Source organism: Heterocephalus glaber, unplaced genomic scaffold (assembly GCF_053883595.1).
Source record: "Heterocephalus glaber isolate CG9 unplaced genomic scaffold, H.glaber_assembly_v1.0 deba00001550, whole genome shotgun sequence".
NCBI lineage: Eukaryota > Metazoa > Chordata > Mammalia > Rodentia > Bathyergidae > Heterocephalus > Heterocephalus glaber.
Genome location: NW_028258343.1, coordinates 16,433,079 through 16,460,481, shown reverse-complemented (window position 1 = coordinate 16,460,481; position 27,403 = coordinate 16,433,079). Strand labels below are relative to the sequence as shown.

Below are 27,403 nucleotides of genomic sequence, written 5' to 3'. Positions count from 1 at the left end.
TCAAATATCCCATCTTACTTTAAAATAATACTTGAAAAGTTCGGGCTGGCCTACACTACTGTTTTATGGAAATCACTTCCGATACCATTGTGTGTCATAGTGCACAACAACTGCACTGGGCAAACAATTATGTAAGAAAAGTAATTTTCTGAATTGGACATAAAATAATTCCTAATGAGCTACTGAAAAATTATGAGAAAATTCAATTTATTCCTTGCTAAAATAAGTGAGAGAAATCCAAATCAATTCCTTACAGATTAATGAGACTACTAATCAGCCATGTCACCTTGGGCCAAAGGCAAACTGACAAGTAATATTTATTAAGCGAAAATTACATGCTGGGTACACTAGCAGATGCTGTGTAAATACTGCAATTTTTTTTACTGATACAAAATAGAGAGATATCAAGAGAGACAGAGAGACACAGACAGAGAGGGAGACAGAGACAGAGAGAGCACGCGCTCATTATTCCTAATTTATTGATGGGAGAGGGATGCTCAGGAAGGTTAAATGTCATGGCCAGATTAGAAGCAATCGAAACTATTTTAAGTCAAGTTCCTGTGTCATCTTACATACTTCTACACTATTTTCTTCCAGAAAGTAAAATTTTGGATCAGCAATAATCTCTAAAATCTCTTTAGATTTAATGGAGACTTATCTTGAATATGTTAAGAGTACAAAGCTGCAAGAGTGGAGGGAGGGAAAGGGTGAGAATGGAATCCGGATGTGTTGTGTGCCTGCACTAACTCCATGGGAGGAATAGAATCATTATGCACTACAGGCATGGACGATAAAAATTTCAGAGATTATTATTCTGTTCCTTCTACCAAAATGGTTTAAATGATACACTGAGATTGGGGACTGGCATGAAAGCACAAGGAAAATTAAGCAGGTATACCATCTTTCAAACTACATATGACCAGTGTCCACTAAAACTGGACAGTAAATATTTAAAAGCAGCATGAAGGAAACTTAAAAAGACAGATGTGGTTTAGGTACTTTCATTGTTCTTCTCTCAGTCCACTGTAACAATTTCTTGGAACTCGTAGGTGCCCACTTTCTACACGTGGAACATTCCGAATTCCAAAACTCTTTTCCACTGCTGCTAGCCCAGCATAAAACTGCTCACCCTGTAACACGGACACTGCTGAGGAAGAACCAGAAAAGCTGCCCTGTTCCTTAACTGGGTTCACATCAACACTGTGACAGGGAGAACCTGACCTCATGCTGAGGACCCTGGGATAAACACCAATGCCCAGCGCCTCTTACTGGCTGCTGACTTCGCTGGTTGGGATTTTGAGTAAAGGTAAAGAGAAGAAATACTCACTTCTACCAGGCTCAGGAGAATCTTTCTCAGTTACACTGGCAGTGAATTCAACGGAATGATTTAGCTAAAATAATCAAAATCAGTCCCTGTCATATACAGCAATGTTTACCATCGCAGTGACACCCTTATTAGCCAAGTTAAATTGTAAGACCTAACATGAAATTTAGCATTTTTCAATATTGCTGCAAAGATCTAAATTTCCAAAAATTTCATATAAGACAATAAATGTATAAACAGAAACAATATTATATTGTATTATATTACAGTATGTTAAATCCACTTTCTAAAATGTTTCCCTTTTTCTCTTTTGCATGAATATTGTCATTTCAACTCTTTATGCATTGAAAAAGAATTCAAATTCCAAGATAGCTAATATTTGCCTTCAAGCAAAGAAATGAAGCTGGCCTTTGTAGCCCATGCTCATAATCCTAGCACTTGGGGAGGCTGAGGCAGGAGGATTCCAAGTTCAAAACCAGTCTGGACAATTTGGCAGTTTAGCTAAACCCTCTCAAAAAAATTGGGGGGGGAGGGGTAACAGCTTACTTCAAAGGCCTTGTTTAATCCCCAGCACAAAAAGAAAGTAAAGAAAAAGAAAAAAGTTAATAAAAGCTTACTCATATTTTAAAAGATTTTGAGTTATTCATTCAAAAATTATTTTTTCCAGGTGTCCTAGACAGAAGTAAGTGGCAGTACTGCCTCGCCATTTCTTAACTCAGGTGTGAAGAAAAAATTGATGAAAATTGCGTACCTTTTTTGCATTTTTTAGAAATCATTCTTTTTAAGCCATAAGTGATAAATCAAAATCATTATTAAATTATAGTCAGAAGAGCCTACTGATGGTTTAAACAAGCTCTAGTTTTCTGTGAATGCTGTATTCAGCTACTTCACACTCACGCTCCTAAAACAAAGTGCTAGAGCCAGAAGAAAAATTAAATACGCAAAAGCTTTCTACAGCTACTGCCAAATTTATTTCTTAAATATTCTACTGAAGAAGAACCTGTTGGCTGTAGCTACTAATCTAGGTAATATATTCCTTCCCTATTAGGCTGGCTCATTAAGAATGATCAAATCAAAAAGACAATTTCAAAACCACTTTTTCCTTTTTCTTCAAATTACCTTCGTCATTCTGGGTGGGCTTGTTACTGCTACACAAGCATACCCCATAAAATGCTTACTAGATGCATCTCTCCACAGACAGGGTGACAAATACACCTCTCCAGACAAATGTTTTTGCAGATATTTTTTCTGAGCAAAGAGTTTTGTTTATAATTCAATAGTAATAGGTAAGTAAAACCAGAAGGGGAAAGAACACAGGTAAGTGAGGGGCAAGCTGTCACCCCGTGGGTTTGGGGCTCTGCAGGCAGTAGTTGTGTTTGGCATGCACAAGGCCCTGGGTTTCATCTCCAGCACCAAAAACAAACAAACAAATGACAAAAATAGGTAAAAGAGGGCTGGGGATTTAGCTCAGTGTTGCCGCCGCCATATGCCTTGCAAGCTCAAGGTCCTGAGTTCGATCCCCAGCACGAAAAAAGAAAGCTAAAAGAACATCAAAATATTGTAGATATTTTGAAAAGCTTAGAGTATATCATGCATACAGAGCAATCATGTAATAAAAATCATAACTATGTGCAGAACAGGAAAATGTTTTAAGCATTATGTCATGTAGTTTTTAAGTATAGTGCGCATCCCGTGTTCTAGTTACATTTTAATTAAGCATCTGGGATTTTGTTTAAAAAATCTAAACCATTACAATGGTTTTCTCTTAATGTTTTCTCTTATAGGAGAAACCCAAAATATAAATAAAAAGCAAAATAAGATAGATAATAGGAAGTAGGGAGATCTCTTTCCAGGGGATGGAGAGGTAGACAGAGTGCAGAGAAGGAGGCAAGGGGATGAAGGAAAAAAGACCTACAGGGAGAAAGGTGGAAACAGAGTTTACAAGTGGCATAGGAGGGACCGAGAGTTGGAAGGAAAAGGCGTGGAGGAGAATGAAGACCGTGTTGTGTGACTGCATCAATGCCACAGTACGAGCATGGTCGCTGTGAGCTGCAACATGGCCAAGTAAAAACTAAATACACACTCGAAGAATAAATAGATAAATAAATAAATAGATGGATAGATGGATGGATAGATGGAAAGAAAGAAAGAACAAAGGAAGGAAGGGAAGGAAGGAAGGAAGGAAAGGAAGGAAGGAAGGAAAGAAGGAAGGAAGAAAGAAAGAAAGAAAGAAAGAAAGAAAGAAAGAAAGAAAGAAAGAAAGAAAGAAAGAAAGAAAGAAAGAAAGAAAGAAAGAAAGAAAGAAAGAAAGAAAGAAAGAAAGAAAAGGAAAGATAGAGCATTGGGGCCGGGGGTGTAGCTCACTGAAGACGGCATGCCTGGCAAGTATAAAGCCTAGATTCCAACACCAGCACCACGTAATAATAATAATAATAATGAGGATGATGACGATGATAACAACAACAAGAAGAAACAAGAGAAAACTGGCTCTTGCTAACATGCTCACAAAGAACATCTGATTTTCAGAAACAGACCTTTGACACTATGGAGTCTCCTATAAACGAAATGATGAAATATTAAGTGTCAGGGGAAATCGAGTAATTTTATCTTAAAGAAAAAATGTTTCAAAATATAAAAAAAATAAGGCAAAAGCAAAATAACTAGATACAAGAAATTGTGAAAAGGCTGCAGAAAGAAATTTACTTGCCTTGGAATATGAGATCTGCAAATAATAACTCCTGAAAAGAAGAAATAAGCCGTGTTTAAAAAAAAAAATTGGCAAATTTGGCTTAATTCTGACAGGCCTTTTTTTTAAGCTTTCTCTGTCAAATATTATAGTAACAACAGACTGGAAGTAGGTTTTGTCACTGCTAAAAAACAAACTGATCTTACTGTTTTCAGCCCTTTCTTAAAACAAGGCCGCAACATTCGTTTTGTTGTTTTGGGGTTTTACGAGATGAGAGCTTCTCTATGTTGCCCATGCTGGCCTGAAACTCATGGGCTCAGACGATCCTCCTGCCTCAGCCTCCTGAGTAGACAGAACTACAGGAGTATGCAACCCACAACACCTCACAGAAAACTGTTCTTAATCTTCTCTTCAATGTGAGGGGGGATTATGCACCTTTCCAAAATATTTCTTTAATGTACTGCTGATTTTATTATGCTATTTGTGATTAATAAAAAATACAACTTCATTTCATCTGAAAGAGCCAGGTTTCCTTATACTTGCATTAGCTCTGCTATTTTATTTTAAACATTAAAATTAATCAGTATTTTACTGGAATTAATATGAGCATATGTATTAATATTCCAAATATTAAAATAAAAATATAATTTCTTAACCTTAGGCCCTCTGGGCAGCACCCTTGATAAGTGAGCAACCTCTCACTTCCTTGCATGGTAAGATTAAATCCAGAAAAATGAAAATCTCCTATCTTTCTTCTCAACTCGGGATTTCTTATAGAGTCTTTGACAATCACAAAGATTAATTCCCTTACCATATTAAGACCGGGGCTACTGAAAATAGTTAAATTTGTTTGGTATCCTCCATACTTTTTAATTAGCTCAGCACCATTGTGAGAGTTACATAAGAAGAGAAGTGGAACAAGTGCATTCATTTTCTTCAAGAAAATGTTATTTAAAACTGTCTGAGATAATTCACTTTCCTGAAGAACCTCGAGATCTGCAAATAGCCTAACTGCGCAGATATACTGACTATTAGGGAAAACAGTAACAGAATTCCTACAAAACAATACTGTGTCCTGATAAAGACTGTTATTTATTTATGTACATGTTTGCGGCACACAATTTTACACCGTTTGTGCAGAGCTGGTCCATGGACCTAACACATCTTCATTCCTTTTTTTCCGAGCTTCCCATCCCTTCTCTCTGTCTATTGATCCACTCCCTATAGAGAAAGGTCCAACTCCTTACTTTTTGTTATCTTCTCTATGCTGATGTTATTTGGTGCTGAAATCAATTAACCACAACTATTCAGTCATTCAGCCCATTTAGCATTCTTCACTTCTGCCATACTTGTCTGAAGGCTCTGTTATAAACTACGGGCTCTACACATGGTGTCTTCAAACATGGCTGTGGGGAAAGGACCAGGCCAGGTACTTTCGACTGCGATGGCTTCACCAGCCAGCCTTCCTGATACAAGCCTCCGAGGTGACGTGACACACCAGTCACACTGCATCCCAAATGCCAAGCGACCAAGAACTATTTAAGCATAACATTATGAACTGACAAAATGAATGTAATTAGGTCATTTGTTTGGAAGATGATCAGTATAATTTTAATGTTCTATTTTCTAACTGGTATATGATAAAGTTCTTTATACTTCTTGATTTAACTTCAACTGAACTTTAAACGACATTTTGCCTCAACTGATCCTTCAAAAATTCAAGAATACATTTTTTCTGTGTTTTTTGTTAACTTTTAATGGCAATGTAGACAACAAGACAAATATAAGAATCTGTCTTCTTTTCACCAGAACATACTTTGACAAATCAATTGTGCGACCAAATTGTTTGAGTTTTATGGAGCATTATGTTTAAGAAGACCTTACCGAAATGAGAGTAACAACGCCAAAGAAACAAACACTATATTTCACATGTGAAGCCAATCGATAGTTACATAGCCCTCATAGTAATTGGATTGCTACCTAGTCTAAGTTTATAAGGTCCCAGCCCGAGGGGAAGTCAGAAAGGAGAAGAAAGGTCAATTCCTGGCAGTCTAGGATGCTCAGGTGGATTTAAGAGAGAAAAGTAAAAGAAATCCATCTACATTTATAAACACTTCAGGTGAATCACTTCTGATGGAGTTGAAAGCTTTGCGTTTGGTTTCTTTGCTTCAGAACAGAAGATAAATAGAAAACTTTTTTTTCCCAAAACTTTGAAGTAACAGAGGCTACTGAAAGTATAATCTTAGATTAGTCTGCCACATCTGTAACAGACAGTACTGTTAGCTGCTCGTCTCACACCAACCCATCTTTAGTATCACCTGTCTGGCCACCCACAGGGGACAATGGCGCCTAACTCTGCCTCAGATTCACACTGGGTAGGAGAATGGTGACCCAGTGGCCAAGCCAACATGGCGGCCTCGTTCTGTTGAGTGGTTTAAGCATGAGCCTGAGAGATGATGTTGGCCAAAGAGACAAGATGATAAATCAGTTCATGGGTACCTCAAAACGTTGTGTGTGTGACACAGAGAGAGAGAACATAGATAAAAAAGACACATTCAAAACATAATTTTCAAATAGTCAAACTTGCCATGCTAGTTTCCTACTGAAATTACCACACTGGATTGGGGATGAGGGTGTGGGTCAACAGTAAGGTTCCTGCCTGCCAAGTGGAAGCCCTTGGGTTGGGTTTGAGACTCAGCTCCACAGACTACAGACCACACACACACACACACACACACACACACACACACACACACACACACAGAACAATTTGGAACTATCCTGATTCATTATATTTTTATAAACCTTTAAAAAGCAATTCAGTATCTCTCCACTCTGGGTTGTTAGGTAAAGATTTCATAACACTGAAGGCCTTCCTAAGTTGCTGTGTGATCTAACCATGTAAAAGAGGCACCTCAAAGTATATCTCAGAGAATAATTACCTCTTTGGGGGAGAGAAAAGAAGCACAAATTGGGTTTGAAAATGAACAGTCCTCCAAGACTTCAAAGCATTTTGTATACGTAATGAAAACCTAATATAAAAGTATAACTATCTATTTTTCACAAAATTAACTTTATGAGATTGTACTATCATATATGTTTTAATTAATTGCTAATTTAATTACAACCATTTGTTGTTTTTGTATGTCCTTATTTTTCAGGTATTCTGATATTTGAAAAATAATAGCCTTGGAAAGGAAGACAAGACCAACTCATCAGGAGACAAGTTTATTTTTGGAAAGGAAAAGTATAAGATCGTAACTGCACTTCCAGTCACATTCCTACCAGGGGAAAGTAATTTTGTTTCTTTGGACGATGTATTGATTTTACTTTGTAGATTAAGGTGATTGTGTACACTTTGAAATTATTCTGTATTCTTATCTGTAATTCATTTAGGACGTAGAAGTTCTTCAGCACTGAGTAACCCCCCCCCCTCCCCGCCCCACCTTCTGTCTCTTCCTGTCCCTCTCCCTCTCTTAATACCAAGCTGTTTTTCCTCTTTGAGATATACTGGGACATATCTAACTTAGATACATTATGTACCTGAAATGTCAGGTAAAAAATTCCTGCCTCAGCATGCCATTTCCTTCCTCTGTAATTTAGACATTCTTCATGCTGCATTTATGTCCATAAAGGTAATAGTCCTTACATTAAAAACCAGCTCTCATTTAGTGGTTCAACCTTCAGAGAGTCCATTACAGCCTTTCACTCCATCCCCCTGCACTGCCTCTAACACTCACTGTTATTTTAATAAGCAACTCAAATGCGGGAAACTATCTTCCCTGTGCTCTGGCAAAAACACCAACGGGCACATGATAACATGGTTTGGAAGAGCATACTGAACTAAGCCCATAATTCTTGTCCTGAAATACACTGTTACAAACACAGTCTTAAAATTATTTTCAAACCGTAGACTTTAAGCTGAGTGCTTTAGTCCACAAGTTTTGCTTCGAGCATACATGCTCTAATGAGACAGTGGATAATATATGTTTTGAAAGCTTTGCTTAGACACACATGCAGGAAGTGCTCATCAAATACCTAAAAATAACACACAGGTAAACCAAGGAGGACCACAGCCCTCGACAGGGGAGGAGATCGCACTGCAGAAACCTTGAAGCTCAGTGGCAGTTCTAAGGGTAGCAAATCTTAGCTCTCATTTCCCATGGAGACTAAGAGACACTCACTTAGACCCTTGAAACTCTAGAAAGAGATGGTGCTTTTGATGAAATGGTAGAAAATTACATTGTTCACTACACAGTGCATGTACACGTCCACAGCAAAGTCAAGAAAATGTATGAGCTCAACTAGCATGGCAAAGCTGGGGGATCTGTTGCAAGAATGACTTTGATATTAGAAAGACGTAAGTTCAAATTCTGTCCCTGGATGGCTCTAGGATGCTATTGCAGGAAGGTACAAAGGAAGCAGGTTCTGAGGCCATTGGTTGTTTTGATGATTTTTATGTATTTGAGTGCTAGAAAGGACTATTTTTCTTAAAAAGAGAATTGTATTGGTTTAAAAATATGAAAATTATTGAACAAAGCGTATCTTTCAGATGGAATCTTGGGCAGCTGCAGGTTCCTTAGAACCTACCTTGCACAGTATACTGTGGTTTGAGGTTTCCCCATCTGTGTTCCAGAACTGACTGATGCTAAGTCCTCCCTTTCTTTCTGGTTCCCCTTCCTTCCTTCCCCTACCATCCCGCATGACTGCTGCGCACATTCATTGTTAAGTATTTTCAAATAATTTTATTTTTACTAAGTAGTCAAATACTTAATATATTAATTTTTAAAAGACACACGTACTAATTTTGGATGTGTTTACAAACAATGCTCATTAGATGACAAAAAGACAATAAAACAACATGTTGGCCTGATTTTCTCTATTCTCTAAGATTAAAATTAGCCATAATATTAAGAACTTTCATCACCAAACTACATCCACACAACTTTATTCTACTGCTGTCTGTCATATATTTTTCTGGCAGATGTGTTGTCAAATAACTCTATTAATTCAAGCTGTGTGAGAGTTTTGGCAATTATTCTGTAAAAAACACAATATTAGGCAAAGTGATCCATTAATTTTAATGTGATTGATAATCTCAGAAAAAAAACTATAGGATAGAAATAGTTACATCAAATCCTCCCTTGAAATCTCTTCTCAGATGTATTCAAATGTGGTGCATGACATATATAATATTTATTTTAATACATAATCACTTCCTACAAAACTAAGAAGCTAGTACCATGGAGTAGAAAACTTAGCTAAAATTTTATTACTGATAAGTGTTAGATGCTTCCAGTGGTGGATCGATGTTTTCTTTATTTTTCACCACATTTAAAAGAAAGCCAGGTACAAAATCATGTGACCCATGCACACTTCCTGTTGAATACAGAAGCACACTGGATCTCAGTAAATAAATATTTGAAGAAGACAAGCCTTATTTTAACAACCTGGCTAATCATTCATGCTTAAAATCTAAGAAAACAATATTCACTTTTAAAACTAACAAGTTAGCTGGGGATTTAGCTCAGTGGAATTGTGCCTGGCTGGCAAGCATAAAGTTCTGAGTTTGATTCTCGATATCAAAAATAAAATAAAATAAAAGTAACAAGTTAATATAAAGACACATTTCTTAATGACATTGTCTTTCTCTTCCTTCTGTGAGTAATCCCATTTGCTTCCTGAAGTTTAGCTTGGAGCCTGGCACAGGGCAGGACTGAGATGCAGTAGGGACCTTACACCAGTGAATCACACCTCACTAAATTTTATAAGAGGAGAAATGGTTTCTCACTTCAATCTTCAGGTTAATTTAATGAAAAAAGGGTTTTGTATTTTATAATATATACAATGTGTGCATTTTAAACTGGGAACACTGCACCATAATTTACATTATCAATTAAAGTACCAGCTTGAAGGTGGAATATAATGTAGTCATAATTATAAATACCGTCAAACGAGTTCTCTAGAGACTAAACTAAAATTCAATTAATCATTTTATAAAAACTTACTAAAATGGAAAAGCAGTTATAATTACAATGAAAGATAAATGCATTTAACTGTCAATCCCGATCCCTACCCTCTGATCTAAAACAGAACATATAGTAAAATGGTCAAGTGAATCTGTTTTATGAAGTCATAAAGGAGTATTTGACAAATAAGGTCATGGACACAGATGTATTTGAGATCAAAGAACAATTTCTAGACCCACAAAGCATCTCTCACTGTGAGTTTGTGTTGTTTGTTCATATAATAGATTTTTGGAGAAATAGAAAATTGGTATTAATTTGACAAACAATAGGAAGACAGAAAATTTTCACAGGTAATCTTTCTTGCATCGATAATAATTATATATATATATATCCAAAATAAATACGTGATATCATTTATAAAGACAAAAGCCCAATATTAATAATTATACGAAGGTCTTCTAATTAGATTACAATATGAACTCCACATAACACTTGTGAAATGGGATTTTAATTCAATTTTTTAACATGAGAAAACTAACTTTATCATTTGAACACTGACCAAATTATTTTAAGACTTACATTTCAGAAGTTTGTCTTGTTTAATCAAAGATGGAAAAACATGGCATATACTGAGAAAGATACTGTGGTCTAATAAATGAACAGGACACATAAAAATGGTACTATAACATCAGCAACTGCAATGTGTACAAAGTGCAGGAGGGGCACAAAAGGAACTTAAGAGTTCTAAGCCAGTTAGGAAAATCTTCCGAAAGCAAATGAAAATTCTGTAGAACTAGCAAGAATGGGTAGAGTCTAGTGAATGAAAAAGTGGACAAAGAAATATTTAAGCAGAGATAAGGAGACCCAGAAAGGCCAAAGATATCAAAGACCACAAAATTTTCTTGTGTGTGGAGGAGGATCCAGTATGGCTAGAAAATAAGTGTTTGGACTCATCAGAAGTTAGTTTCCTGTTATGTATCCTTATTTTAATGTATAACATTTCAAGTATTGCTGTAGTTTCCCAATAGTAACCTTGTGAGCAGTTGCTTTATTGCTTGTCACTTTTTATTAATATATAGGAAGCACAGAAAAGCGCACCACTCAGCATCTGATGGCTCAGTGAACTTAGTCAAAGGATATCTACGAACGCACCATGCAAACCAAGAAACAGAACACCACCAGCATCCAGAGCCTCCTCTATCCCACGGTCCCAGACTCTCCTGCAAGTCACAGTCCCGGACTTCCAACTCCTCAGTGTGTTCTGCCTGCTTTGGGAATGTACACAAGTGGATACAACACATACTCTCTCGTGTCTGGTTTTGTGTATAGCAGACGTCTGTTTGCTTATGTTGCCCTGTAAGACTGTGTCGCATAATTCCATATTTAGTTGTCCACTGCACTAGCAACAGGAATTAGGGCTGTTTTTGGCTGTGACTCTTTTAAATGCTGATGATGTAAAGCCCTTTGCCTGTGTCTTTTGGTAACAACGTGTACCAAGTTCTGCTGGGCTCACGCTCCCAAGCCGACTGGCTGGCCACTAGACTGCAGGAAGTGTCACACAGATTACCATGGTGATAGCAGTATACAAGGGTTTTACTCCATCCACTTTCTCACCAGCCCTGGGCTCAGGACTGTCACCTTTCCAGTGAGTGTGTTAATAGTTTCTCATTATGGCTTTTAATTTCCATATTATTGATGACTATTTTGAATACATAGTTATATTACCATGTATGACCAACAAAGTACTCATTCTTTTCCATGCTATTTTTAAACATAGTAAGTGGGCCTTTTAGCCACTGTCATTGTCCTGTAACAAAAGTAATGTGTGGGGCTGGAACCTGCTGCAGAGCATTTTAAGCAATTTTTGATAGCACTGTATGTTCTCCAGAGGAAGAATTATTTTATTCCTTTACGCCTCCCTTCTTCACATCTTCATTCTTTTATTCTAAACTACTCAATCACCCAGTATTTCTTTTTCTCCTCTAATTCCCAGTCCAAAAAGAGTCAACAGAGAGAAGTCAGTTAACAATGTCCAGCCACACAGAGTTCAATATTAAGTTTTCATCAGAGAGATAACTTGTTATGATACAGCAACCAAGTGACTGGGCATTTTGTTTTGTTTTCGTTTGTATCTTCAGTAAACAGAAAAAGTAAACATGCCTGCCCTTTTATTTGAAAAAGAAAGGGTTACTTATAAAATTTTAATACAATAAATTTAAATGTTTCCTTTTGCCAACTTAGGGGTAGATAAAGTTCACTCAGCACTTTAAGGGATTATCATAAAAATAGTATCACTTGTAAAAAGAGAAGGAAAAAGGTGATTTCTCTCACGTCCCTTCAGACTAAAGATAGTTACATGCAGCAAAAATAAAGTGCGGTGACCTTTCTCCATCCTCTGCATAATTAATTGCTTAATGGCCTATTAATTGGACGATGTGGGTGAAACTCAAACACTTTCATTTTCTGTGCATGTCATCTTTGACTGTAACCCCCGGTGAAGCTGCACATGAAAGGTGAGCCCACAAGGTCATCTGAGTGGCATCTCTTCAGTTATTCATCACCCACCATCAACAGCAATTAACAATGCCAACATTTCCATAAATCAATGTCTTTCTGATTATTCTCTGATGATAAACAGTCAAAATGTGTGCATTCTGGCCCGCTCTCTTTAATTTTACATGAAAAGTTCAGTCTAAATATACTGCTGAGAAAATTCATCTTAAATATTACAATAGTTTCTTTAATTAAAATGCTCCAGGAAAATAAGGTTATGTACCTTTGGAGGAAAAATAGAAACCAATGCACAAAACTAAATGAGTCTGCTGACAATGCAGGGGTCAAACATAAGAAGCAAAGGTTGTCAACCACAAGTACCAATTCATCCTTCTGCAAAGAAAATTAAAGTGCAGTCCATCCTCAGAAATAACCATTCATCCGCTCAGCCAAGGAAAGTGACAATTTAGAATAACACAGATTTAACTCATGTACACGTCAGTGGGCAGACCGATAAAAAGGAACAACTTTGCAAAGGGGGTGTGTTTTCTCTATTCCTCTACAATGGAAATGAACTCCTCAGATTTCAACTGCCTTGTGTATTTGTCATATGTTATTGTTTACTGTTGATGCTTTTTCTGTTTTTATAAATCATATGAATTAGCAAATTCAAGGATGCTATTGATAAATTTATTTTTGGTCAATCACAAGAATTGACATTTTCATTCCTAATGGTTATGTCTAAAATTGTCAGTTTATGCTCAGTTTTGGAAGGATTTTCTGAATTTATAGAAAAATTATCAGTAATTTTACATCATCAAGATAAAACACTAAAATATATTTTAGAACATCATTAGTACTAGAAATTCATTCAGTACATCAATTTTATGATTGTACTTTCTAATAACATAATAATCATAAATCTTATATTGTTTTATATAACATAATTATATTCTATATTTGTTTAATTATGTGCTTCATTCTAAACTTTGGAAGGAAAAGTTAGTTCTCTTTAGTATTGCATTTAAAATTCCTAGTTACATTTGTAATTTTTACTATTTAACAGTTATTGTTAAACACAGTAATCAGAATTAGTTCCAAACTAATATACACTAGCACAAATATTACATAAAATGGGATTTATATATTGATATGTTAAATTTGTTGTTCAGAAGTAAGAGAAAATGCAAAGCAGACTGTCATAAATAATTACAAAATATATTTCCTCATGAAATCAAAAGCCAAAAGAAAAGACAAAGTCTAAGTAAGCAATGAACAGGTCTCTGCTGTACTTCTGTATATTTCACTCAGAAAATACCTTCTCCTTCTGACAATTTGTCTTCCAAATGCCCTTCCTGTTAGGCATGGCCATGCTCAGGACCAGTGGGAGAAGAGAATGCGCAAGAGCAGTTGTTCCCCCCAGCCTGTTCAGGTCAAACCTATGTTATTTAATTGAGTAGGTACCAAAAGAGTTAATCTCACGTTTAAGATGTTTAAAATACATTGTATTTCTTTGGGTGGTTTTTTTTTTGGTCATCATTCTCATTTTTTATTAAGTAGCAAAAACACGATTCTGTAATATATGATTATAAATTGCAAAGACAAGTAACTACAGTACAATGAGAATTCTTGAAAAAGGCAGGGTTATATGAAGTTATTGAGGGAAGGGCAAAGAGTACTTTAAGACTCTTAGTTGTGGCGAAGCAGCATAATGAATTAGCTTCCTTTAGAAAACTGTTATGATATATTATATACTAGTGCCTATTCTCATATCTAAAATAAGGGCTACATGGTCTGCAGCAATGCCCCCAACAATGAGTAAAGGTAATGGTACTCACCTTGAGGCATTTCTGGTGGCAGATAATGGGGTTCTTGAGCACTAACGTGAACCCACTCGAAGTCATCATAGAGATCCTGGTGGTAATCACAGGCCCCTGGTCCATCATCAAAAGTACAGCCACCTAGAAAGTAAAAAAAGCCCACTGTTACCATCGAAATAAATGTTCGCAAAATGAGAAAGCACTGGAAAAGCCAATTGGTGCTGAAATGCATGTGACACATAATTTTAACAACCAATGGTATTCCTGTTTATCATGACTCTGTTTAAATTTTCACATCAAAAGCAATGCCTATCAGCATATTCTACTTGAATAAGGAACCAGTTTGAGTCTTAGAAGGGAGGCTGAAGCACTGACTTGAATAATTAAGAAAGAAGCAGAAGATAGGCCGACAGTGAGGCTCTCCTAAAAAAAATTAAGCACCTAGAATCTAAACAGTTTTAGCAATTCTACTGAAGAGGAGGAAGAATGAAAAACAGGTTTGTAATTCTAGTTCCCCAAAAAAGATGTTTAACTCTTACAAAATCCATTGCCTTAAAAAGATCTATGCAAGATACACATGGTAACAAATGAAACATGGAACTTCATAAGATCCTCAGTGTTGGAAGTGTGTAAGATACTCTTCCATACTTTATTTCATTTGGTACCAGAGATGGAACTCGAAATCTTGTGCTTGCAAGGCAGGCAGTGGAACCACTGAGCTAAATCCCCAGCTCTTCCATACTTTATTTAGATTACCTTCACACACAGATATGATTTAAGCAGAGAATCAATCAGATTAGCCTCTAATCACTCTCACCACTTCTACCTCATTTAATAATCTGTTTTATAAAATGGAAGTAGTCTCTCCTCCTTTTCGGTCAGCCCCCACCCCCACCCCCAGGTTTTATTTTCAAAGGTAATTATATAGCAGAAGCAGAATGATTACTTTTGTTTTTTAACCCACAGGTACAGGCACACATAAGTCAAAGCATTTAGTTTATTCAAATCATGAAAATAAGAACTGGCCTATATTTCTGATCTTGAAAGAAAATGGATTACAACTAATGAAAATCCAGTAGTGGCTTTAATGAGAAAAACCAATAACCTGTCTTCTTTTCAAGCAGCTTATTTGTTTAGTTTCCATGGGGATCCAAGTGGAGAAACTCAGTGAATTCTCTGCAATAACAGGCAGAGGGGTGGTAAACTTCAGACCTTTAAACTCCTGTCACTCAGCATCAAAAGTTTGTGGATCTGAATAAGAACAAATGTCACATTCTGTCCAGTGACAGAGAGAAGCCAGGGTCAGAGGCAAAACACTACATCAAAGATTTGGGGAAGGTAACACAGCCCTAAAATCCTTTTCAAAAGCAAAAATGTGTATTCTTGAATCATACGATTACCCAGTTCCTTTAAAATTACCCAAGCTTCAGCAGCTGGAAAATTTTATATTGTTTTCAAAATATACTTATAATAGCCTTTTTTTCTTATAAATGTGCTCATGAAAAAAATGATGTCTTTTTTAATTTAAAAATAATCAATGAAAAGTCACTAGGAAATGCATAGGGAAAAGTTTTTCTCAAAAATATAATTACCTATCACAAAACTAAAATGACTCATTGCTTTGTACCACAGTCCTATGTATACAAATTGAAACGCCAGTGGAAAGCACACTGACTCATCTAGAAGACAAACAGCTTTAAATTGCTGTCCTTAATACTCACTGTTAATTTTAAACTGTGGGATTCTGATTAACCATAACAACAAAAAGTAAATGTACAAAATGAGAGGGTCAAGGTCACACTTGGGCCACATCAGAAACTTGTCAAAAGCGTCTTGAAAATCATTACGGATCTACTTGACTTGTGTGATAAAAAATTAAATTATTAGGAGATGAATTTTAAGTAGGAATTTACAAGATGCTCCAATTCAAGAGATGTCGTGTGTCTATTTACAACACATATACCACATTTATAAATCACCGGCAAAAGATTTTTACAAGTACTTCTGTAATGGATTTTGTATTTCAAGGTTAAAGACATATAGTATAGTAGATAATAAGGACTATGAAATTTAATAATAATCCTGGGCTAATGAAAGAAACAGTGTCTTACAAGGGATAAGAACATGATCAAACTTCCAAAGAACTCAAAAGAACTGGCTACCTATACAAGGCTAGTTATGAAAGGCTTCACTGAGTTATGCCTAATGAAGATGACTAAGGATGTATCAAGAAGCTTGAGGCTATAATGTTACATGAAATAAATCAGACACATCAGCTTAAATAATGCCTGGTTTCTCTTATATGTGACGTTCAAGGTTTAAATAAAGAGCAAAATTAAAGATGGATATTATAAGAAGAAACGAGGAGATGGATCCTTTGCAAAAAGGATCAGGACCAAGAAAAGAGGGATGATGGAGGGGAGAGGAAAGGGAAATAAGAAAAACTAAGATGCGTGATGTCCATGTACCAACTCCCCCCGGTGAATGGGATCATGACAGACTGCAATCGTGCACTGATAAAAACAACCTGTGAAAAGGAACATGCCAAGAAAAGCCACAGTGAAAATTGGTTTGCCATCACGGGAAAGGCAAGGGCAAAGTCTTACAAGTCTAAATGCACATAGCAGGTGAGAGAAACCTCAGGAATTCCATATCGTGAACAAGAAATATAAGGAAGGGAAAGGCAGAAACTAATCCAGTTGTTAAGAGATTTTAAATTTTATGAAAGAGTTTAGATTATTTTCTACAGTTGTCTTGAAACTGTGAAAAGATTTTAATCAGGAGTATGATCCAACTCAAACCAATTAAAAAACCCTAACTTCAGCTGCCGTGCAAAGCAGATAGTGAGGTAATTCCGTCATATACCACTGTTGCTGATTATGTACGTGTCACTAGAAAGCCTGAACACAGTCTTTTACTATGTGTGGTCCTCTATACACATCCCTCAGGTGTAGTACTAAAATCTATTTAAAAGAGAAGGCTCAAATTCATCATGAGTTTCAAAACCGAAGCTGCAGCTTCCGAGGTCATGGCACTGAAGTGAGTGACCTGAGCACATTGCTGAGAGGCCCCCAGCTTGCAGGATCACCTTCTACGACTTCAACTGGCTGCACGCTGCATGAGAAGGACTCTGGGAGACTCTGAAGCCACGCAATGGGCAGAGAAACTGAGCCGGTCCCAGCACCCAGAAGGAAGCTTCCCTGCCACCAGCCCACACTCTTATGGCAGAGAAGCTGAGCCGGTCCCAGCACCTGGAAGAGGAAGCTCCCCCGCCACCATCCCATACTCCTAGGGCAGAGAAGATGAGCCACACGGGTGCCAGAAGCACCCCCCCACACCACCATGGAAATGAGAAGACATGCAAACAAGCCTCAAAAACAGACTTCCAGATCATCTACAGCAGCCCCAAAGGGAAATGAGATGGAACAATCTGATACTCAACCACCTGGACTCTCTGAACTGGCAACAAAAGAGGATCTGGGAAAAATGAAATCAGAAATAATTACTCTGATAACAGCAAAGATTTTGCTCATGGTGCAAGACATGATTAATAAATCTAGAGAGGACACAGATAAAAAAAATAGAGGATCTGAGGAACATGATGGAATCCCAACATAGGAAAAAAATGGAATCCATAAAACAGATACAAACAGATTTCCAGGAGATTAAAAACTCCATCGAAAGTCTGCACAGCAGAATGAACCAATGTGAGGATAGAATTTCACATATAGAAGATAAGATTACAATTAGTGACCAGGAAAAGAAAAACTGCTTTAAAATTGTAAGGGAACACGAGAAATCAATCCAGCAGCTGCTAGACGATGCAAAGAAGAATAACATAAGACTGATTGGAGTCAATGAAGAAAGAGGAGAGAGTGCAGATGACATAAAAAAACCGTTCACAGAAGTGATGGCAGAAAACTTCCCAAGGAGGGGAAAAGAACTTGACACACAGATAAGTGGGGCATATAGGACTCCAACTAGCCTTGATCAAAAATAATCTACACATAGGCATATAATAGTTAGGATTCCAGAAATCCAACAGAAGAACAAAATTCTACAAGCAGTGAGAGAAAAGAAACAAATCACTTACAAAGGAAAGCCCATCAGACTCACAGCAGACTTCTCAATGCAAACCCTCAAGGCAAGAAGAGCTTGGAGTGATGTATTTCAAGCCCTAAAGGAAAACAGCCTCCAACCCAGATTGATGTACCCTGAAAAACTATCTTTCAAAATGGATGGAGAAATAAGATACTTTCATGATAAAGAGCACCTCAGGAACTTCATGAATACCAAACTGGCACTCCAAAAACTTTTAGACTATACCCTAGGAAAAGACAATGAGGATCACAACCCCAGGAAATCCAGCAGAATGAATCCACTGGGCATGACAAATTAAACCCAAAGGGGGAGAATCCAATAAAAAGAAAGTCATGACAAGGCTTTTAAAACTTTTAACCTCATCTCCCTAATGAGTGTATAATTCAATCTTGTTATTGTACTGATTACTATTTTTCTGCTTCTAGAGTTGCACACCTTTCCTTATGCTATACTGGCTATTTATCATCTTCTTATGTCTACTTTTTAATTGGGTTGTCTATTAATGAGCTGTAAGAGTTCTTTAGATATTCTGGTCACAGGTTATATGCATTGTAAATGTAGTCTGTTTTAAGGATTACTTTTCATTTTAATGATGCCATTTAAAGTTCTCAATTTTGATGGAATCTCATTTATCAATTTTTTTCTTTTATACATCATGTTTTTGTATCCTAGGTAGTTCTTGCCTACTCTAAATTCATAAATATTTTCCCTTATAATTTCTTCTTAAAGTTTTATACTTTAGGCTTTCCTATTTAGGTTCATAGAGCCCTTCAAGTTTTTGTTATGTATGGAAATAAAGGGTTGAGGTTAATTTTTTATATATGGATACCAGATGTTCTAGTGCCGTTTGCTGAAAACACTATCTCTTCCTCGGCTCTTGAATTAAGTTTATATTCTATAAAATGCTAATGTTAAATAATCTTTCAAAACTCGGTGGACCATATATGTGTGGTTCTATTTCTAGATTCTCTGTGTTTTTCCAATGATCTATATGTCTTTCCTTACACCAACACTGCCTTGATTACTAGGCACTTGCCAGTGATTACTATAGCTTTAGAAGAAGTCTTATATTAGGTACTAAACGTCTTCCAACACTGTTTTTTGTCTTTTTTATTTTGTCTTTTTTTCAACTTTTCTAGGTCCTTTGTTCTCCTACATAACTTTTAAATTTCAATATCCAATTCTTCATTTATAGCATGTATACACAGATCTGAATTTTTATATATACCTTGGGTTTTCTAATCCTGCTAAATTCAAGTACAAGTTCTAGGGGCTCCTAGAGATTTCTTAGTATTTTCTCTGTAGATGATCATTTCAACTACATATAAAGATTTTACTTCTACCTTACCAATCCTATCCTAATTGTGTCATTTTATTGCCAGACTATTTTGGTGGGGACTAGGTTTCAAAGTTTAATGGACAGATAAAGAGTAAGCATATCTGCCCTTGTTCCCCACCTTAAGGAGAAAGCATTGTATCTTCTCCATTCATATAAGGCGTTCTCGCTGGAAGTATGGAGTACATGTCTTTAATCTGTTGAGAAGGTTCTGTTCTACTTCTAGTCTCCTGATAGCTTTTACCATGAACAGCTGTAGAATTTAGTCCAATACTTTTTCTCCAACTAGTGACAGGATCATATGGCTTTTTCCTTTCCTCTGTTAAAATGATGACTTTTGGGGGTGGATCTTCCAATGCTGAACCAACACTGCCATCCCTATAATAAAACCACTTCCTATATACCGCCAGATCTGATTTCTAATAGTTTGTTTTGTTAAACAAATTTCTATGTTCATACTTTTTTCTTCTATTATCTTTATCCAGTTTTAGGATTAGCACAATGTTGATTTCCTAAAAGGAGGGGAGAAGTGTTCCTTCTTTTTTCTGCTTTAATTGTTTGATATAATTTGTCAGTTAAAATGTATATGAGCCTGCTATTGTCATATAGGTAGGTTTTCAAGCTAGGGATATACTTTCTTTAATAGGTGCTATTCAAATTTTATATTTCTTCCAGTGTTAGTTTCATTAATTTGTCTTCCAAGGTACTGCTTAGAAGTTGTCAAATTTATTCCAAAAGATTTTTGTAATATGCTTTCTATATCCTTTTAAATTCTGTAAAATCTGTGGTAATGCCTCCTAGATCTTGCTATTTTAATTTTAAAAATGTATAATTGATATTGTGCAATAGGAAGAAAAAGTCTATAGGAGCAGGGGAAGTGGGAGGGGTAGGGGAAAGGAAAAAAGGGAAAAGAAAAAATATGAGAAGAGGAAAACAATGGAAACAAAATCTTTGCAAATAGGGAAGGGTGGAGGGGGTGAACGGAGGGCAGGGGAATGGGGAAAAAAATAAGAACCAAGATACTATGTAAGGGTACAAGATCCCAATGATGAATGTAACTGTATTTTATACCTAAAATGTACCAATAAACTTAATGGAAAAAAAAAAAAGCTGAAGCTGCAAAACTGAACTGGTGCTCATGAAATTTAGTCCGGGAGAGGGGAAGAAATATGAGTGAGGAAACATCTTCCATTTTCAGTTGTTATATTTGCCATTGGTGAGAAGGCTACAAATGAGCAGGTGCAAATCATGGCAGAGAAATGGGTACCGTATTCTTGACCTTGGAGGACAATGACAGTCCCTGTCCACCAATCAGGCCCATAGTGGACAGCTCTCTCACACAACGGCCAGCTTCCACCATGCCAAGTCACTTGGAGTCTTGGCAAATTGTGAACATGACAGTAAATACCAGGCTGATGGGACCTACCAGAAATCCTGTCCTCTCCTAAGCGGCCTACTGAGGACCAGCACAAGAATACTCAGTAACTCAGCGTGCTAAAAAATATAGCACTGGTCCTAAAACTACCTTGTCTAAATATCTAGCATTTAGAAAGATGTCAAATAAGTATTTAAACAAAAGGTGATAGCTCTAGAGAGAACACAGGAATAACCTTTCCGTCATAACATAAGAAAATGAGTAATATTAAAATTCAAATCTCTGAACTCAAACTTTTCAATAAATTCCAGGGTCAGGTTAATTTAAACAACATTGAATTAGTGAAAAATAAAGTTATTAAGGGCCCTGAATAGGTCTAGACATTTGGAAAGGGACCTTTTTCAAATATAGAGGCCACCAAAAAAAAAAAAAATGTTCACACAATTCAGGAAAAACTTGTATAAGGTGAACGTTTTCTTGATTTAACACCTGGAGACTTTTGTCTATGGGGGACCCTAGAGGATGTCCTATATCGCAGAAAACCCACTACACTGCCAGCCCTTAGAACAGAAATTGAAAATGCATATGCATCAATTCCAATGGATTCTTTGTCTAAGGTTCCCCAAGCAGCAATTTGCTGTACTAATAAATGTCTGGCAGCGAATGGCCAAGACTTTGAGCACCTCTTGTAATTGTAGAGGCCAAAGGTAATTTGTATTAATCTCATGATGTCTCAATAAAATTAGTATTAAAATATTTATAAAGTTTTTCATTTCCTGAAGTGTGTATACAGTTTTTTGGTGAACTGTATACTGTGCTAGGATCTTCAACATTCTCCCCTCCAAGGTATTTAATTCATGATTTAATGATTGAGTATAACAGTAAGAAATGGATAAACTTTCCTGCTTATTTACTGTTGTCAAGAAAAAGCCCCATTTTCTAAAGAAATAGAAAATTTTATTTCCTTAAATTACATGGAATATATAAAGATTTAAGAAAAATCATCTGGGAACAGTTATAATTCAGGCAGGAGGATCACAAGTTCACGTCTGGCCCTGGGTAATGTAGCAAGATCCTATCTCAAAATAAAAATAAATTAAAAGAACGTGGGAGATACCTCAGTGGTACAGTACTCCAGGGTTCTATTTCCAGTACCACAAAAAGAAGACTTAGACAAAATATGACAGTGAATACAATATCTTTAGCACAATTGTTTGATAACTCTCAAAAATGAGTAGGTTAACCTTCTCTTATTTTGAGTTAACCTATAATACACAAAAGTACTCACTCAAATTTGGAATGATTTTTCTACTTCTAGGATAGAGAGAAAGAATAATATATACCATACTGAGATACATACAACACTCAGTTTAACTTTGAATAAATCATCTTTACGCTAATGAGAAGTCCTAAGTTAAATTTACTAGCATTATCTCCAAACCATGTATCAAGGAAGCTATTATATTTTACACAAAAATATTTAAAGAACAAAACAAGAACTTGTTACTGCATATCTTAAACCTAGTACTACTTAGGATCTGAGTAAATAGTTTATTCCCAGAAAACTTCCTTATTGGAATAAAGAACAGAAACTGATGCTTTCCAGATAAAATTTACATTTTCCCTGAAATATACTCAGATGTTCTTCTAATACATTTTTTTAACTCTACATTTCTGGGAAGGCTGAAAGTACAAAATATGAACTGATATACATGATCAATATTTAGGTAGTTTACATCCTTTCTAAGGACAAAGAACACTTTCTCACAATTTAAGTACTGAGATTAACATGTGAAAGTCATCCAAGTGGATACAGAGAATTAATGATTCCAAGAGGATGGGGATGAGGCAGTAACCCTAATATATTATTCTAGTTCAAGACCAAAGAAGATGCATTCGAAGAAAACTAAGAAAATTTATGACTAAGACTTCATTAAAAGATTATCAATTCAGACCCACAAGAAAATCCTTTGTGTTGCTTGTTTTATTTGAGCCTACCTTCTTCACATAGGAAAAGGAACTTGTGATACATTGTGGGAATCCAGACCCATCACTGATTGATTGATTGATTGACTGATTGATTGAAACAGCTCTTAATGATGAATCATTTTGAACATGCCCATTAATAATCTAATTGTTCATCCCTAGAGTTCCACCTCTAGTCAAGAATACATCTTTAATATAATCCAAAATTATTTAGCTAGCTAGACTGCTCAAATTGTCTATGATTCAAAGGAAATATATGTTGACTGACAAACAGCAATAAGAGTAAATGAACCAGAATGGAATAGGATGTCTTTTCTTCTTTGCAGAGAAGTAATATCAAATTCTCCTGTATCTCAGTTAATAAGAGTGAAGGAGTATTAAGGAACTTGCACACATTATCCATTTAGGTGGCCGAATGAGAGCATGTATCTAACACAGCATGGAGTGACAGCAAAGTACATACACAGCTTTGTTATTTTATTTCTTTGAGCCTCTATTTCCTTCCCAGTAAAATGGAGACAGTAGCAGTTACAGTGCAGTGGTGTGAGGATTAGCCATAATGCACACAAAGCTCTTTACCCTCCACGAGTTTTTCAAAATGCACCACTGTTATTTTCATGCAACATTGTTCACAGTTAATTCAATGTATGTACTATACAGCTTCAATACTAGGCACATTATTTAATAGGTAAATCATAAATGAAAGAGAAAGATGGCTTTCATCTCACTTAGCCAGGGAGACTAAAGAGAGTTAGTTTTATCTGTTTTGGTTTGGATCGAAAATGTCCCCCAAAGGGCTCAAGAGCTGAGGCGAGGCTTTAGGAAAATGACTGGCTCCTAATCCACTGCATCAGCGGATTAACTCATGCAAAATGTGATGGCTGGTGAGGGGTGGACCTACTTGAAGGGGTGCCCTTGGGTATTTCTCTCTCTCTCTCTCTCTCTCTCGCTCTCTCCCCCTCCCTCCCTCCCCCCTTCCCCATTTCCTGTGCCATAGCTGAGCAACTTTGCTCTGCAGCACCCTTCTCACCACGGGCCCAGAAACAACAGGGCCACAAGACCATGGACCAAAACCTCTGAAACTGTGAGCCAACAGAAACCTTTTTTACTTCATGTCGATTTTCTCAGCTATTGTCACAGCAACAAATAGCTAAGCAACATAATACCAAACCCAGTTTTCCCTGAACACTCAGCGTAACATGTTTTCAAACAGGAAATACATACTTTTAGATCAGGAGCTGGCCAACAGTAATCTGTACAAAGCCAGTTAGTAAACATTTTAGGCTTTGTGGGCCAGGCTGTTTCTATCACAGCTACACAACCCTTGTCACTGTAGCAAGAAAGCAGCCACAGAAAGTACCTGACAACGGGCATGGCTGCATTTGAATAGACCTGTAGAACACGGGGCCAGAGGCTGGACGTAACCTATGGGCCACAGTTCACCAACTCCTAGTTTAGATCACTGTGCTGGTAAGAATTTTTAAACTATGGGTAGAAAATACTCCAGTTTAAAATGAGATCTTCCACATCAGCAGCATAAATAAGAAACTATGAGAGGCATTTTCAAGGTCCTTCAGTCCTGAATCTTCAAACCTGTAAGACCACAAACAGAAATGCAACTTACCCTGAGACCCTGCATAGACATGCATGAGTGCATGCAAACTGTCCCCTACTATGGGTCACTGGTTTTGTTTCTTTCCAAAAATGAAATAAAACGTAGTCGTGAAAATCAGGGAAGCAGGTATTAAAGGGGAAAAGGCCAGCAAGCCTGAGTCTCAAATACATAAGGAACGCAGAAGAGAGGTGTGTGCAATCCGAATTACTGTGCCTAATTTCCAGGTTTCAGGCACAAGTTGAATCCAGAAATAAGATCCTGAGATGCGGACAGACCTGACAGTGTCTATGTGACTTTAACCAGCCTCGTTATGGAGCTAATGGGTGATTACATGTCAAACAGCCTTAGAAATGATTTCACAGATGAAAAGAGGTCAATTAAAATGTAAAGGGAGCATATTAAAGAAAAATATTTCAAAGTAAAAAAAATTAAAATTGTTCGTTGCCACAGAGTAAGAAAGCATCAAAGCCAGGATCTGATCATAGGTGCTGTGGGTTCTTTAGTCTTAACCATGAACCCAAATAGGTCCCCAAAATAAAACAAGAGTAGACATTTCCAGAATTATACAGTTCAGCTTCCGCCAATGCACCAGGCTGTCCAGCCCACATGATATCTCTGGTGACCCTGCAGCCTTTCAGAATAAAATGCATTAAACCTCGAACCACATCACATATCAAAGGCTCTCAGGTGTCCCAGACAGCACAAATAAAAAAGGAGCTTTATTGATATCTTTATAGAAGCGTTGCTGATCACTGATATAAGCACACAACTTTATTTAAATCACATGACACAAGCTGAGACGCTGTATGATGACAATGTCCTAACATTCTTGCTTGGCCAACTTTACTTCTCCCCTCATCACTTCAAAAACATGTAGCAACAAATGACTTTCCTTTCTAAAATGTCAAAACAAATGTATTTTTTTAAAGTTAAAAGCAAATTTGTTCTGGTCCGTTTGCTGCTTCCCTCACACAAGCTGTAGGATGAGAAACCGGGTGTTTTCCCCAAGATCATTAGTGGAAGTATGGGTCCATGTTTCTTTTCCGATTTTTTTTTATCCTATTTTATTAAAATCTTGCCTTTTTCCCTTAGAGTTAGAAACACAGTATAGAAGAACGCAGTGCACAAAGTAATCGAGAGTAAATGTAGTGAGAAATAAAATTCCCACGTGAAGCCATATTTACATTTTGGTAAAACTGGAAATCACCCAAGCTCGTTCTTAAGCCTTTCTCTGTTTTGCTTCTCCTGGAGGGATTCCTGGTGGGCTCCACTCACCCACTGCACATGTGGTCCGGCTTATCTCAGCAATTGTCCCTGACACACCTCAAGCGTGACGGGAGATGGATCATTTTTCATCAATGAAGGAAGCTCTGTGAAAAGCTGAGGCGATGGAAAACAGAAGCTCAGGCCCCAAGCTCCTGCAGGTAGGCCAGAGACCTGCTCTGAATTTTCAGATGTAAAGCTTTACATGAGATATTAGATTGGCAAAGGCATCTTAAATATGTTCAACTACATTTTATAAGGTCAACAATTCAGGTAAGGCACTTCAAGGGAAGAGATGACCAACTCATTTAGGTAAATGATGTAAAGGCATCTCAAAAGAAAAAACTTAATCTTTCTTTATTTTTCATTAATATGAAAGCCTTTTGGTATCAAAACTTTTCTATACTTGATTAATGTAAAAAGTATATAGGCCATTGTTTGAATTCGTCTCAGTTCTTAAAATACATTCTCAAGAGTAAAGAGTTAAAAGACATTTCTACCATTTTCTTTCATCAGAATGCATCATTAAAGACTAGTTTGGCCTTCTACTGTCGCCTCTCAGTCCCCACTGAGGAAAGTACATATGGTTACCAGTTAGTGGAAATATTATGTAAAATAATGATTTGTCAAGCAGTAAAGGGCACACAGACATGTAAGTAGCATTACTTACAGACTTGTGAGTAATGGAACACTTAAGTAATAGAGTGCTAAATACATTTTTATATTGATCCTCATCAAGATTCAGGTTTGTCTGGTCTTCATTTTCTCATTTCTACAACACAAAGAAAACAATGTAGCTTCATCTTCCCCTTTCTATTTCCACTGGCTACTTAGGAATATTGTTTCAATTAATTTGAAAATCTCTCCACACTATCCAATGACTTGAGAAGCTAAGCTACACATTTAAGAGATCATTAAACTAGGATTTTGTTCTAAATTTGTAAGAAATTTTAAATGTAAAGTAATCAATGATTGCAAGGATTAGAAAAGAGAATATAAGCTTACAGTAATACTCATCACTCCTGGATCTGAGACAGAAAAAGCAGCGAAGTGATAATACATTCAGATATATGTCAGAAATAGATGCCACCAATGGCTCTTTCCCCTGAAGAACTCCTAAAATATAAACTATCAGAATATAAACAATTCTTACAGTATGATAGTCTTAAAAGTCTGATTCTGCCTCCAGTAGGATTTACCAGGAAAAAAACACACATACACACACAAAAAGAGAAAAAAGATTCTGTGTGGAAAAGAGATCTGGGACTGGAAGAATATTTTGAGAAAGATAACAGCCTAACTTTCTTGTGTTCCAAACTCCAGCAGGTCAGGATTTTGTGGTTCCCAAGAACTGGAACATGAAAATATCTACAGAACTGAAATAGCTTGGTCTCACCAACTTTCCAAGATTGCATAATACAGGATAACACAATTC

The 27,403-nt window shown here is 36.6% G+C and overlaps 1 protein-coding gene and 1 long non-coding RNA gene across 14 annotated transcripts in view; one reads left to right on the top strand and one right to left on the bottom strand.

Annotated features, from left to right (window-relative positions):
- The window catches only part of Ptprk (protein tyrosine phosphatase receptor type K), a 520,627-nt gene that overhangs the window by 380,941 nt on the left and 112,283 nt on the right, over nucleotides 1-27,403 (bottom strand). For all 12 annotated transcript variants that reach the window (XM_087190287.1, XM_087190284.1, XM_087190286.1 and 9 more), the window contains exon 2: nucleotides 14,311-14,433. In XM_087190287.1, coding sequence (XP_087046413.1) covers nucleotides 14,311-14,418 — 108 coding nt within the window. In that variant the 5' untranslated portion in view covers nucleotides 14,419-14,433. The remainder of the gene's footprint in view (nucleotides 1-14,310; nucleotides 14,434-27,403) is intronic.
- LOC106009484 (uncharacterized) lies at nucleotides 1,083-26,167 on the top strand. Of its 2 annotated transcripts, XR_001183555.3 has the most exons (4): nucleotides 1,083-1,306; nucleotides 7,172-7,304; nucleotides 11,063-11,624; nucleotides 25,957-26,167. It is a non-coding gene; the product is annotated as an uncharacterized LOC106009484 (long non-coding RNA). The 2 variants fall into 2 exon arrangements; XR_015442644.1 differs by lacking the exon at nucleotides 25,957-26,167 and having other exon boundaries at nucleotides 7,172-7,353; nucleotides 11,059-11,578.